The following is a 12,950-nucleotide window of genomic DNA, read 5'->3' on the forward strand; positions in this document are numbered from 1 at the left end:
TTTTTTGATAGAGACAGGGTTTCTCCATGTTGTCCAGACTGGTCTCAAACTCCCGAGCTTGAACCCGGGAGGTGGAGGTTGCAGTGAGCCGAGATCGCACCATTGCACTGCAGCCTAGGCAACAGAGTGAGACTCCATCTCAAAAAAAAAAAAAAAAAGACTAATGAAACAGTTTTATTTAAACAAATCTATCTACCTACCTATCTACCTACCTCCCTACTTACCTAACTACCCGTCTACCTACCTGTCTGTCTGTCTATCTATATCTGATCTATCTGCATATTTCTATGCCTAAAATGGTATCTTCTGCAACTACTTAAACTGGAGACAAAAACATTTTAAATGTCAACTTACAAATGAGTGATGGGGCACTTCATTTTTCAAACTAAGTGATCTGCCTTCCTCTGCCTCTCAAAGTGCTGGGATTATAGGCGTGAGATACCGCGTCTGGCTCAAGGACAATTTTAGAAAAGTAAATAATTTCTTTCTGATAAATACAGACACATAATCTTTAGAGTATCTTTCTTTCTACTGACTACTTTAAAAGTCAGAAGTACAACTATCTGAGCTCCTCATTCGTGATAATACACTGGCCTTGTGATTTCTTTTTAAGGAAATTACATCTTAAGTGTTCACGTTTTCACGCTCCCAAATTCATTCTTCATGTCCTGAAAACTTCGTACACCCTATCTGGTTTTTTTGGTTTGTTTCCTTTTTTGTTTTATTTTAGTTTTTGCCTTTTGCTATGTGAATCTTACAATAGCTTCTGATCTAAAAGAGTAACCTAGAACAAGATTCCAAAATGCCTGATTAATAGCTGAAGACAGCAAAAAACACAGTTCTTCAAACTTTGTTTCACTGTACCCCCATAAGAATTTTGAAAAACAGCCAGGAACGGTGGCTCACTCAAGCCCGTAATCCCAGCATTTTGGGAGGCCAACGTGGGCAAATCACAAGGTCAGGGGTTCAAGACCAGCCTGGCAAACATGGGGAAACCCCATCTCTACTAAAAATACAAAAATTAGCCGGCTGTGGTGGCATGCACCTGTAATCCCAGCTACTTGGAAGGCTGAAGCAGTAGAATCACTTCAACCCAGGAAGCGGAGGTTGCAGTGAGCCGAGACCACGCCATTGCACTCCAGCCTGGGTAACAGAGCAAGCAAGACTCCATCTCGGGAAAAAAAAAAAAAGAGTTCTGAAAAACTAAGTGCCCCATCACTCATTTGTAAGTTGACATTTAAAATGTTTTTGTCTCCAGTTTAAGGAGTTGCAGAAGATACCATCTTAGGCATAGAAATATGCAGATAGATCAGATATAGACAGACAGACAGACAGGTAGGCAGACGGGTAGTTAGGTAAGTAGGGAGGTAGGTAGATAGGTAGGTAGATAGATTTGTTTAAATAAAACTGTTTCATTCGTCTTTTTTTTTTTTTGAGACGGAGTCTCACTCTGTTGCCTAGGCTGCAGTGCAATGGCGCGATCTCGGCTTACGGCAACCTCCACCTCCCGGGTTCAAGCGATTCTCCTGCTTCAGCCTCCCGAGTAGCTGGGATTACAGGTGCCCACCACCATGCCTGGCTAATTTTTGTTTTTTGTCTTTTTTTAGTAGAGACAGGGATTTGCCATGTTGGCCAGGCTGGTCTGAAGCTCCTGACCACTCGCCTCAGCCTCCCAAAGTGATGGGATTACAGGTGTGAGCCACCAGCCCAGCCTATCTCATCAGTCTTTTAAGTGAATCCTGCAGGACCTAAATAGAGACCTAAATAATTCCCCATGATGGGAATTATTCCCATCATTATCCACTTAAAAACAGAATACATAAACAAGCCTATGCTTCTTTGTTTGATGCACTTTTGTTTTCATGTTACATTTTACACACACACACACACACACAAATGTACCATAAGCTAACTCTTTTTCAAAAGCCAAAAAATTTACATCATTGCTTTTTCTGCTTGACTTGTATTTCAATTCTATTTCACCACAGAATATATCCTAAAGCAACTTATATTTATACTAGAAAATCTATTATTGATTTTTTTTTTTTTTTTGAGATAGAGTCTCTCTATTGCCCAGGCTGGAGTGCAAGGGTGCAGTCTCGGCTCACTGCAACCTCCGCCTCCCCGGTTCAAGCAATTCTCCTGCCTCAGCTTCCCAAGTAGCTGGGATTAGAGGCATGCGCCACCATGCCCAGCTAATTTTGTATTTTTAGTAGAGATGGGGTTTCACTATGTTGGTCACACTGGTCTCAAACTTCTGACCTCAGGTGATCCACCCACCTCGGCCTCCCAAAGTGCTAGGATTACAGGCATGAGCCACCGCACCCAGCCATATTATTGATTTCTTTATCACACTTCCCTGCCATATAAATATCTGCATACATTTTAGATTAAAACCCTCAGTAAAACCAGCAAAGAAGGGACATATCTTAAGGTAATAAATGTCATCCAGGACAAACCCACAACCAACATTATACTGAAAGGAGAAAAGTTGAAAGCATTCCCCCTGAGAACTGGAACAAGACAAGGATGCCCACTTTCACCACTTCTATTCAACGTAGTACTAGAAGTCCCAGCCACAGCAATCAGACAAGAGAAAGAAAGAAAGGGCATCCAAATCGGTAAAGAGGAAGTCAAACATCACTGTTTGCCAACGATACAATCGTATACCTAGAAAACCCTGAAGACTCATCCAAAAAGCTTCTAGAACTGATACATAAATTCAGCAAAGTTTCAGGATACAAAATTAATGTATACATATCAGTAGCTCTGCTTTACACCAACAGCAATAAAGCTGAGAATCAAAGCAAAAACTCAACCCCTTTTACAATAGCTGCAAAATAATACTACTACTACTTAGGAATATACCTAATCAAGGAGGTGACAGACCTCTACAAGGACTGCCGAAAGAAGTTATAAATGACACAAACACATGGAAACACCTCCCATGCACACGGATGGGTAGAATCAATATTGTAAAAATGACTACATTGCCAAAAGCAATCTACAAATTCAATGCAATTCCCATCAAAATACCACCATCGTTCTTCACAGAACTAGAAAAAATCATCCTAAAATTCATATGGAACCAAAAAAAGAGCCCACATTGCCAAAGCAAGACTAAGCAAACAGAACAAATCTGGAGGCATCACACTACCCAACTTGAAACTATACTTTAAGACTACAGTCACCAAAACAGCATGGTACTGCTATAAAAAGGCATGTAGACCAATGGAACAGAATAGAGAACCCAGAAATAAAGGCAAATACTTACAGCCAACTGATCTTCTACAAAGCAAATAAAAACAGAAAGTGGAGAAAGGACATCCTATTTAACAAATGGTGCTGGGATAATTGGAAAGCCACATATAGAAGAATGAAACTGGATCTTCATCTTTCACCTTATACAAAAATCAACTTAAGATAGATCAAAGACTTAAATGTAAGATTTGAAACCATAAAAATTCTGGAAGATAACGTTGGAAAAACCCTTCTAGGCATTGACTTAGGCAAAGATTTCATGACCAAGAACCCAAAAGCAAATGCAAAAAAAACAGTGATAAATAGATAAGACTTATAAACTAAAAAGCTTCTGTAGGCCAGGCACAGTGGCTCACGCCTGTGGTCCCAGCACCTTGGGAGGCTGAGGCAGGCAGATCATTTGAGGTCCAGAGTTCAAAACCAGACTGGCCAACATGGTGAAACTCCATCTCTACTGAAAATACAAAAATTAGCCAGGCATGGTGGTGGGCATCTATAATCCCAGCTACATGGGAGGCTGATGCAGGAGAATCGTTTGAACCTTTGTGACAGAGAATGCAGTGAGCTGAGATCGCGCCACCACCCTCCAGCCTGGGTGACAGAGTGAGGCTCCATCTCAAAAAATAATAAAATAAATAAATAAATAATAAAAAGCTTCTTCACAGCAAAAGAAATAATCAGCAAACAGGCAACCCACAGAGTGTGAGAAAACCTCTGCAATCCATACATCTGACAAAGGACCAATACCCAGAATCTACAAGGAACTCAAACAAATCAGCAAGAAAAAAACAAACAATTCCATCAACAAGTGGGCTAAGGACATGAATGGACAATTCTCAAATGAAAATATACAAATAGCCAACAAACATAAGATAAAACGCTCAACATCACTAATGATCAGGGAAACGCAAATCAAAACCACAATGCAACGCCACCTGACTCTTGCAAGAATGGCCATCATCAAAAAATCAAAAAATAATAGATGTTGGCATGGATGTGGTGAAAAGGGAACATTTTTACACAGCTAGTGGGAATATAAACTAACACAACCACTATGGAAAACAGTATGGAAGTTCCTTAAAGAACTAAAAATAGATCTACCATTGGATCCAGCAATCCCACTACTAGGTATCTACTCAGAGGAAAAGAAGTCATTATACGAAAAAGATACTTGTACACACATGTTTAGAGCAACACAATTTACAACTGCAAAAATATGGAACCAGCCCAAAGGCCCACCAATCAAGGAGTGGATAAAGAAAATGTGATATATATATATATATATATGTGTATGTATGTATGTGTATATATATGTGTGTATATATGTATCTTATATACATGGCCCGATCTATATATATATATATCATGGACTACTACTCAGCCATAAAAAGGAATGAAATAATGGTATTCGCAGCAATCTGGATGGAATTGGAGACCATTATTCTACATGAAGTAACTCAGGAATGGAAAACCAAACATCGCATGTCTTCACTCATAAGCAGGAGCTAAGCTAGGCATAAGAATGATACAACGGACTTTGGGGACTGGTGGAAAGGGTCAGAGGGTGGGGGTGAGCAATAAAAGACTACCTATTAGGTACAGTGTACATTGCTTGGGTGCACAAAAATCTCAGAAATTACCACTAAAGAACTTATCCTTTTAACCAAACTTCACCTGTTTCCCCCAAAACCTACTGAAATTTTTTTTAAAAAAGGCACAAATAAATAAATATTTACATTTTAATTTAATTTTTTAAATTTTCCTCTGAGCCTAGGGCTCTAAATGCTTAAATAACAATTTCCTGGATGTAATAATGATAACTATTAGTGATAGGAAACAGATTCATAAGAATAAATATATAATAAACCATTTTATAATTATTAAACATTACAAAGCAAAATGTTATTTGAAATGTATATGTTAGTGAATGGGGCTTTATTCTTGTTTTTTCAATTCATTCATCTATATGAGGATAGTTATTAAGTAGTCATTACTAGAATAAGAGAGTTCATCAATTTTATTTTTATTTTTATTTGGTTTTTTGCTTTTTTGTTTTTTCTTTTTCATAACATAAGCAAAGAGAAAATGTGTTCATATAAATGAGAGGATGGGGAAAAAAAGAGATATTGTGTTATAATACTGGCATTCTGTTCTTTGTACTCTTTTCAAGTTTCAGGCCCAAAATCCCAGGGTAGTCCATCATGGAAAATTACTTTCAAGGACCTCTCTGCAGACAATTTGATTAGCTCCACCTTCAAAGGACAGGACAGCATCAGAACTGCTAAAGGAATTGTGGGCCAGGCATGGTGGCTCACACCTGTAATCCCAGCACTTTGGGAGGCTGAGTCAGGTAGACCACCTAAGGTCAGGAGTTCAAGACCAGCCTGGCCAACATGGCAAAACCCCATCTCTACTAAAAATACAAAAAAAATTAGCCAGGCGCAGTGGCGCACACCTGTAATCCCAGTTACTTGGGAGCCTGCAGCAGAAGAATTGCTTGAACTTGAGAGGCGGAGGTTGCAGTGAGCCAAGATCCAGCCACTGTACTCCAGCCTGGACAACAGAGGGAGATGCCACCTCAAAAACAAACAAACAAAAAAAATGGACTTGTTCCCAGTGATTAGAGATAGGGCCCTTCACTTTCTCCACGCCAGCACCAACATTCCAAGGGGACCTCCATGTCTGCCTGAAGACCATGCCACCCAGAGACAAGGTCATAAGGCAAGAGCATCTTTCTTGCGTAAGGTGGAAAAGGGAAGCTGTGCCAAGGAAGGAAGGAAAGGAGGGCTGGCTTCCCCGGCATTCTTAGGCACAGCAGTTATAGGGAAGAGAACACATGGAAGCTGAGGACCTAGAAACTAATTTTCTCAACACTCTCTGTGCATCTGTGTGTGGCTCGGAAAGGATGGCGTTTTTGACAGAACAATGGCTCCAGTCTAACAGCTACTGACTCAGATGGCCTCTGGCAGGCTCCACCTCCAGGCTAGTTTTTCCAGATCGCAGGGCTATAAAAACTGAGGAAAGAAACCAAACCCTGATCGACTAAAAGGGAAACCCACATATCACATGCCTTTTGATATGGGTGATACATCTGCAATACACAGCACTATGACATCTTCATGCCTTAAAAATGGAATCTGAACTAATCAAGACTCCAGGTCTAACTCCCAGCTTACAGGAAATACAGGGGACTGAGGAACAAGTTAGACAGCACCACAAGGAAGTAATCAGCCAACATTCTAGAGACAAATGACCCAGTTTCTCCAACAAATTACTAGCATGACAAAAAAAAAAAAAAAAAAAAAAACGAACTGTTAAAAAATTAAAGAGACTTAAAAGATATAACAAACAAATGCAATGTAAAAACCTTGTTTGGACCCCAATTATAACAAAACAATATTAGATGACACCTTTAGAAAGATGGAGAAAATCTGAATATGGACTGGATGTTAGATCACAAAAAGGAATTATTAATTTGGTAGGTATAATGGCCATGTGATTATGTTTATTTTTAAAAAGTCATTCAGTTAGACATGTGTGTTGAATTTACAGGTGGAATTACATGATGTCTGGGATTTGCTTTTACAAAATATTCTAACCTCCCAAGAAGGTTGGGGGAGGACAGGTGAATTGAGATTAGCAAAATGTCAATAATGATCGCAGTTGGAAGATGGGTATCAGGGATGCATCACAGGCTTCTATCCACAATTTTTACATATTTAACAATGTCTATAATATTCTGGGTTCCATAACTCAAACCTGTAATCCCAACACTTTTGGAGCCCTAGGCAGGTGGATCACTTGAGCCCAGGAGTTCAAGACCAGCCTGGGCAACGTGGTGAAACCCTATCTCTGCAAAAACTCAAAAACTCAGCCAGGCATGGTGGCACATGCCTGCGGTCCCAGCTACTCAGGAGGCTGAGTTGGGAGGATCACCTGAGCCCAGAGAGGTTGAAGCTGCAGTGAACCACGATTGTGCCACTGTACTATAGCCTGGGTGACAGGGTAAAACTGTCTCAAAAAAAAAAAAAAAAAAAAAGCCTATAAAAAAGATCCTTTAAGGGAGAAGGGGAGGAAAAACGTATATTTAGTTAGAGCCAACTATGTATTAGTCTAGGCCTGTGCTAGGCCCTTACCAAATATGATCTTGTTTTCCTAGTCCTGAGGCAGCTGTCAAATAAACCTCATTTGCTGTCTAAAGAGAAACGGGCATTTGATAAGCTGGGAGATAAATATGGCAGGTGATTAGAGGGAGGCGTTAGTGCCTGAGGAACACAGAGATGCATCTAGGTCGCAAGGGGAGGGACTGAAGACAACCCTTGGCAGACAAATGTCAGAATCAGTATGCCTCAATTTCCATTTCTCCTACTACATGCTACTTACCCCTGCAGCAAAGCCAAGACTTCCATCTAAGATCCGCCTCTGAAAATCAAAACAAGATGTTTCAGTTTCCAAGAGTCAATAAGATGATGTTTCCTGGGACAAGAAGAAACCATAAGGCCCAAAAGAGCCACACAAATAAAGACTGGCCCACTCCTGAGCTCGTGAGCTCCTGAGTTTATACAATGGGCCAAGAACCAGGGGGAAAGCTTTTGGTTAACTTTCCATCCACCCCATAGCCAATCAGAAGTGTTCTTTCAAGTGGTGCTTGGCTTGCCTTGGCCCTTGTGTTGTCTCTTACTCAGCTTTCCCTGTGAATTACGTTTGTAAACCTTTAGTAAGTAGCCAGTATAAACCTTTAGTAAGTAGTCGTCATACAAGGGTTGGTGACGAGCAGAGGAGCAGGTGAAACAATCAAAACCCTCACACAGGCCGGGCACAGTGTTCACGCCTGTAATCCCAGCACTTTGGGAGGCTGAGGCAGGCAGATCACCTGAGGTCAGGAGTTCAAGACCAGCCTGACCAACATGATGAAACCCCATCTCTACTAAAAATACAAAAACTTAGGCTGAGCGCAGGGGTTCACGCCTATAATCCCAGCACTTTGCGAGGCCGAGGCAGGCAGATCACCTGAGGTCAGGAGTTCAAGACCAGCCTGACCAACATGATGAAACCCTGTCTCTACTAAAACTACAAATATTAGGCTAGGCGCAAGGGTTCGTGCCTATAATCCCAGCACTTTGCGAGGCCAAAGCAGACAGATCACCTGAGGTCAGGAGTCTGAGACCAGTGTGGCCAACATGGTGAAACTCCATCTCTATTAAAAATACAAAAATTAGGCATGGTAATGCGTGCCCGTAATCCCAGCTACTTGGGAGGCTGAGGCAGGAGAATCGCTTGAACTCGGGAGGCAGATGTTTCAGTGAGCCAAGATCATGCCACTGCACTCTAGCCTAGGCAACAAGAGCAAAACTCCATCTCAAAAAAAAAAAAACCGTCACACAATGGGGTGCAAACGGGTACCACCATTTTGGCAAACTATTTGGCAGCACGAATGAGAGGTGAACACTATGCATGCCACTCCTGAGTAATTCCGTAACAGGAATGCACTTGTATTCAACAAACCCATGAAGAAAAATGTTCGGCAGTGCTATTTGTAAGAGCCCAAAACTAGAAACTACCCAAATTCTCACCAACAGTAGGATGGATATGTTAATTAGGATATATTCATACAACAGGTACCATATGGCAATGGGAACACACATACTACAGTTATATATATACATATATCTTACAAACACAGGGACATTAAAGAAACTGGAAAACAAGTAGGGTAAAATCAGCCAGATGCAGTACATACTATATGATTACTCCATCTAACTAAAGCACAGAAACAGGGAAAATAGGCCGGGCGCGGTGGCTCAAGCCTGTAATCCCAGCACTTTGGGAGGCCGAGACGGGTGGATCACGAGGTCAGGAGATCGAGACCATCCTGGCTAACACGGTGAAACCCCGTCTCTACTAAAAAATACAAAAAAACTAGCCGGGCGAGGTGGCGGGCGCCTGTAGTCCCAGCTACTCGGGAGGCTGAGGCAGGAGAATGGCGTGAACCCGGGAGGCGGAGCTTGCAGTGAGCTGAGATCCGGCCACTACACTCCAGCCTGGGCGACACAGCGAGACTCCGTCTCAAAAAAAAAAAAAAAAAGAAAAGAAACAGGGAAAATATCCGTGCTGCCAGAGATCAGAAAGGAGATGATCCTTGGAGTAGAGGTTGGGGATGGTAGGATCGGAAAGGAGACTGAAGGCTCCTGATTGGAAGGGGCTGTGAGGTGAGGAGCTGGTACTGTTTTGTTTCTTGATCTGGGCTCTAGTTTCACGAGCATTTGTGGAAAGTCATCAAACTGCACACTTATATTAGGTTGGTGCAAACCTAATAAATGTACCAGCCTAATAAAATGTGCATTTTTCCAAATGCATCATATTTCAATAAAGGTTTTTTTTTTTTTGCTATCTAGCCATAGATGAATGGATAGACAAAATATGGTATGTACATACAATGGAATAGTCTTCAGCCTTAAAAACGAAAGAAATTCTGGCACATGCTATAACATGGATGAGCTCTAAGGACATTCTTTGAAGTGAAAGAAGCCGTGTGGTGTACAGAACTTTTCACCTTACAAAACTGAAACCCCGTCTCTACTAAAAATACAAAAATTAGCTGGGCATGGTGCCACACACCTGTAGGCACAGCTACTTGGGAGGCTGAGATGGGAGGCTCACTTGAACCCAGGAGGCGGAGGCTGCAGTGAGCTGAGATCATGCCACTGAACTCCAGCCAGGGCAACAGGGCAAGACTATGACTCAAAAAAAAAAAAAAAACAACAGCCTGGACAGATAGGGTTACCAGTGAAACCCCATCTTTACTAAAACTACAAAAAAAATTAGCAGGGCATGGTGGTACACGCCTGTAATCCCAGCTACTCAGGAGGCTGAGGCAGGAGAATCACTTGAACCTGGAAGGCAGAGACCAAGTGAACCAAAATCACGCCACTGTACTCCAGATTGGGAGGCAGAGCAAGACTCTGTCAAAAAATAAAATAGGCCGGGCGCGGCGGCTCACGCCTGTAATCCCAGCACTTTGGGAGGCCGAGGCAGGCAGATCACCAGGTCAGGAGATCGAGACCATCCTGGCTAACACAGTGAAACCCTGTCTCTACTAAAAAATACAAAAAAATTAGCCAGGCGTGGTGGCGGGCGCCTGTAGTCCCAGCTACACAGGAGGCTGAGGCAGGAGAATGGCGTGAACCCGGGAGGCAGAGCTTGCAGTGAGCCAAGATGGCGCCACTGCACTCCAGCCTCGGCGACAGAGCGAGACTCCGTCTCAAAAAAAAAATAAAATAAAAATAAAATAAAATAACCCTGAAACTCTGTACTCATTCAATAATAACTTACTTCTGCCCTCCCCTGCAGCCCCTGGCAATCACCATTCTACAATGTGTCTCTATGCATTTGACTCATCTTGGCATCTTATATACCTAGGTTCTAGATAACCTGTGTTTTTGGATTGTGTGTTTTCTGATTTCCAATCTCCAACCCATCAGCTCCCGGGGCCGATGCGGTGCGGCAAGGCAGGTGGGGATTTTATTGTCCAAATCAAGGCCTGCTGTACTGGTCTCTAACACAAGAGCGCCTGACTTGCGAACTTCCTGAAGGTGTGTTCATTTCCAAATCTCCCTCACAACATGTTGAATTAGATCTTAAGTCACTTATTCATTTGCCATTCCTACAATGTTTCAGGCTACCCAGGTGAACGATGCAGGCATTGTGCATTCATCAAGATACCCATGGATGGCTCCAGGGCTACCGGACTGAGGGTGATCTGGGCTGGGGAAGAGAATGCAATTTCAGGCATATGAGGTGAGTGTGGGTTGTGCAGAGGTGTGGGGAGGGTATATGGATATGTGTGCAAGTATGGGTGTGTGGGACTATAGGTAGAGTGTGTAGAAGGGGTGTAAGGATGGGGATGTGGGAGGAGGGAGAGATGTGGGGGATATAGGCATGCATAGGTTGTGGGGGCATGACAGTGAGTGAGGGCACTGGGGCTTGTGAGTGGGATACACGGAAGATGTAGGGGAGAGGGGTAAGGGTCTGCAGGGGGCCTGGATGGTGGGAGGAGTGGCTATATTCATCCCAAGAGGAAATGAAACAACCTGGACATGGGTTAAAAGAGAAAGGGAACAGATGCCCCTTCTTCTTCCAAGGTCTTTCCAACAATCCCACCCAACTCAAGGTCACAGGGGAGGACAGTTACACCTGAAATCTAATGCTCTTCTTTGGTCATGCATAGTACCACTTGCTCCAGGCCTACAAGAAATTACATGGCAGGCCAGGCGCTGTGGCTCACGCCTGTAATCCCAGCACTTTGGGAGGCCGAGGTGGGCGGATCATCTGAGGTCAGGAGTTTGAGACCAGTGGTGAAATCCCACCTCTACTAAAAATACAAAAATTAGCCGGGCATGGTGGCGCATGCCTGTAATCCCAGCTACTCGGGAGGCTGAGGCAGGAGAATCATTTAAACCTGGGAGGCGGAGGTTGCAGAGAGCTGAGATCCTGCCACTGCACTCCAGGCTGGGCAACAGAGCAAGATTCTGTCTCAAAAAAAAGAAAAAGAAAAAAGAAATCACATGGCAGGTAGAAATGAGGCAGCGGACTAACGAAGCCTCAGTAACTGGGCTTTTCTCACTTCCCATTCCCTTCAACTCAGGCTGTCGAGGGTCAGGAGGGGAGATGATGGTACATGAAGGCATCTACAGCAAGCAGCCATCTGTTCTCCCAGCCTGGCAGGGAGAAGGCGAGAAAATAAGAAGACAGCGAACAAACCCCAGCACACAATGCCTGGGAGTGTGGCCAGAGGCACTGAAAAAGTCTACAAACCTACTGGGATGGTGCCCCTTTACCAAGGGGCTCCCCACCAACATTCAGAACCGAAGCAAGGCAACTCACCTGTCCACTAGAGAATACGAACACGAGAGCTGCCCCAGCTGCCGTCATCCCCCAGGTGAAGAAGGTCCCCAGCAAGGCCTGGAACACAGAGCTGTGGCCTTGGAGCATGCTGGATACAGCTGTGCAAGAGGAGCGAGAGCGTCAGCCGCCGGTGGTCCCTTTCAGTGACAGGCGCACATTCTGACACGTCCTAACCCCCTGTGCGGGAGCTGGCCTCCCTCCGGCTTGACAGTATGCACCCTTCCACCACACCATCCCAGTGTCCCTCAGCCACCCAGCACACAGGTCAGGCTTCTCTATCCAGGTCCCTCAGGAATTGGAAATCGTCTTAATCTGAAAGAAGGCATGGGGAGACGCCGGGGAGATGCCAGGGGAACCCATAAAAAGGCTGCAACATTGAGAGGTAGTTTCAAAAAGAAGCACAAAGAATGTGGTTTGTTCCAGGGGAAGGGGGCATAGGAGGGTCTGATGCAGCCTCCCCCACACAATCTGCCTCTTCTACCATCGCTTGCCCACCATCTGCGCCCAGCCTCCTCCAAAGACAGGTGACTAGTGCAGGTGATGTCAACACGCTTCCAATCTAAATCCCCGTCATACCTGCAATGGTGCACCTGCCCAGCCAAAGGGTAAACTCCACCAACCAACCTTTGATTCTCCCCACCCCCAACTCTCCAATCCCATTCTCCATCATGCCTGCATGAGCACCAAACTCCAGCTCAACTGGATTATTTACGGCACCTTCCACAAGCCCCAGACAATCCTGCCTCCGAGTGCCTGTTCATTCAGTTCCCTCCTGGAATACCTTC

At 43.8% G+C, this 12,950-nt stretch overlaps 1 protein-coding gene across 34 annotated transcripts in view; it reads right to left on the reverse strand.

Annotated features, from left to right (window-relative positions):
- Nucleotides 1-12,950, reverse strand: part of SLC39A11 (solute carrier family 39 member 11) — a 564,073-nt gene that overhangs the window by 445,285 nt on the left and 105,838 nt on the right. For 29 of the 34 annotated variants that reach the window (XR_012426088.1, XM_074020277.1, XM_015438787.3 and 26 more), the window contains 2 exons: nucleotides 12,145-12,263; nucleotides 7,645-7,683 (listed from right to left, as the gene is read on the reverse strand). Coding sequence is in view for 33 of the 34 variants with exons in the window: in XM_074020277.1 (XP_073876378.1) it covers nucleotides 7,645-7,683; nucleotides 12,145-12,252 (147 nt within the window). In the remaining variant the exon portion in view is untranslated. The remainder of the gene's footprint in view (nucleotides 1-7,644; nucleotides 7,684-12,144; nucleotides 12,264-12,950) is intronic. The other 5 variants (XM_065531931.1, XM_074020281.1, XM_074020279.1 and 2 more) reach the window with 1 other exon arrangement.

The sequence above is a fragment of the Macaca fascicularis genome, chromosome 16 (assembly GCF_037993035.2).
Source record: "Macaca fascicularis isolate 582-1 chromosome 16, T2T-MFA8v1.1".
In the NCBI taxonomy this organism is placed as follows: Eukaryota; Metazoa; Chordata; class Mammalia; order Primates; family Cercopithecidae; genus Macaca; species Macaca fascicularis.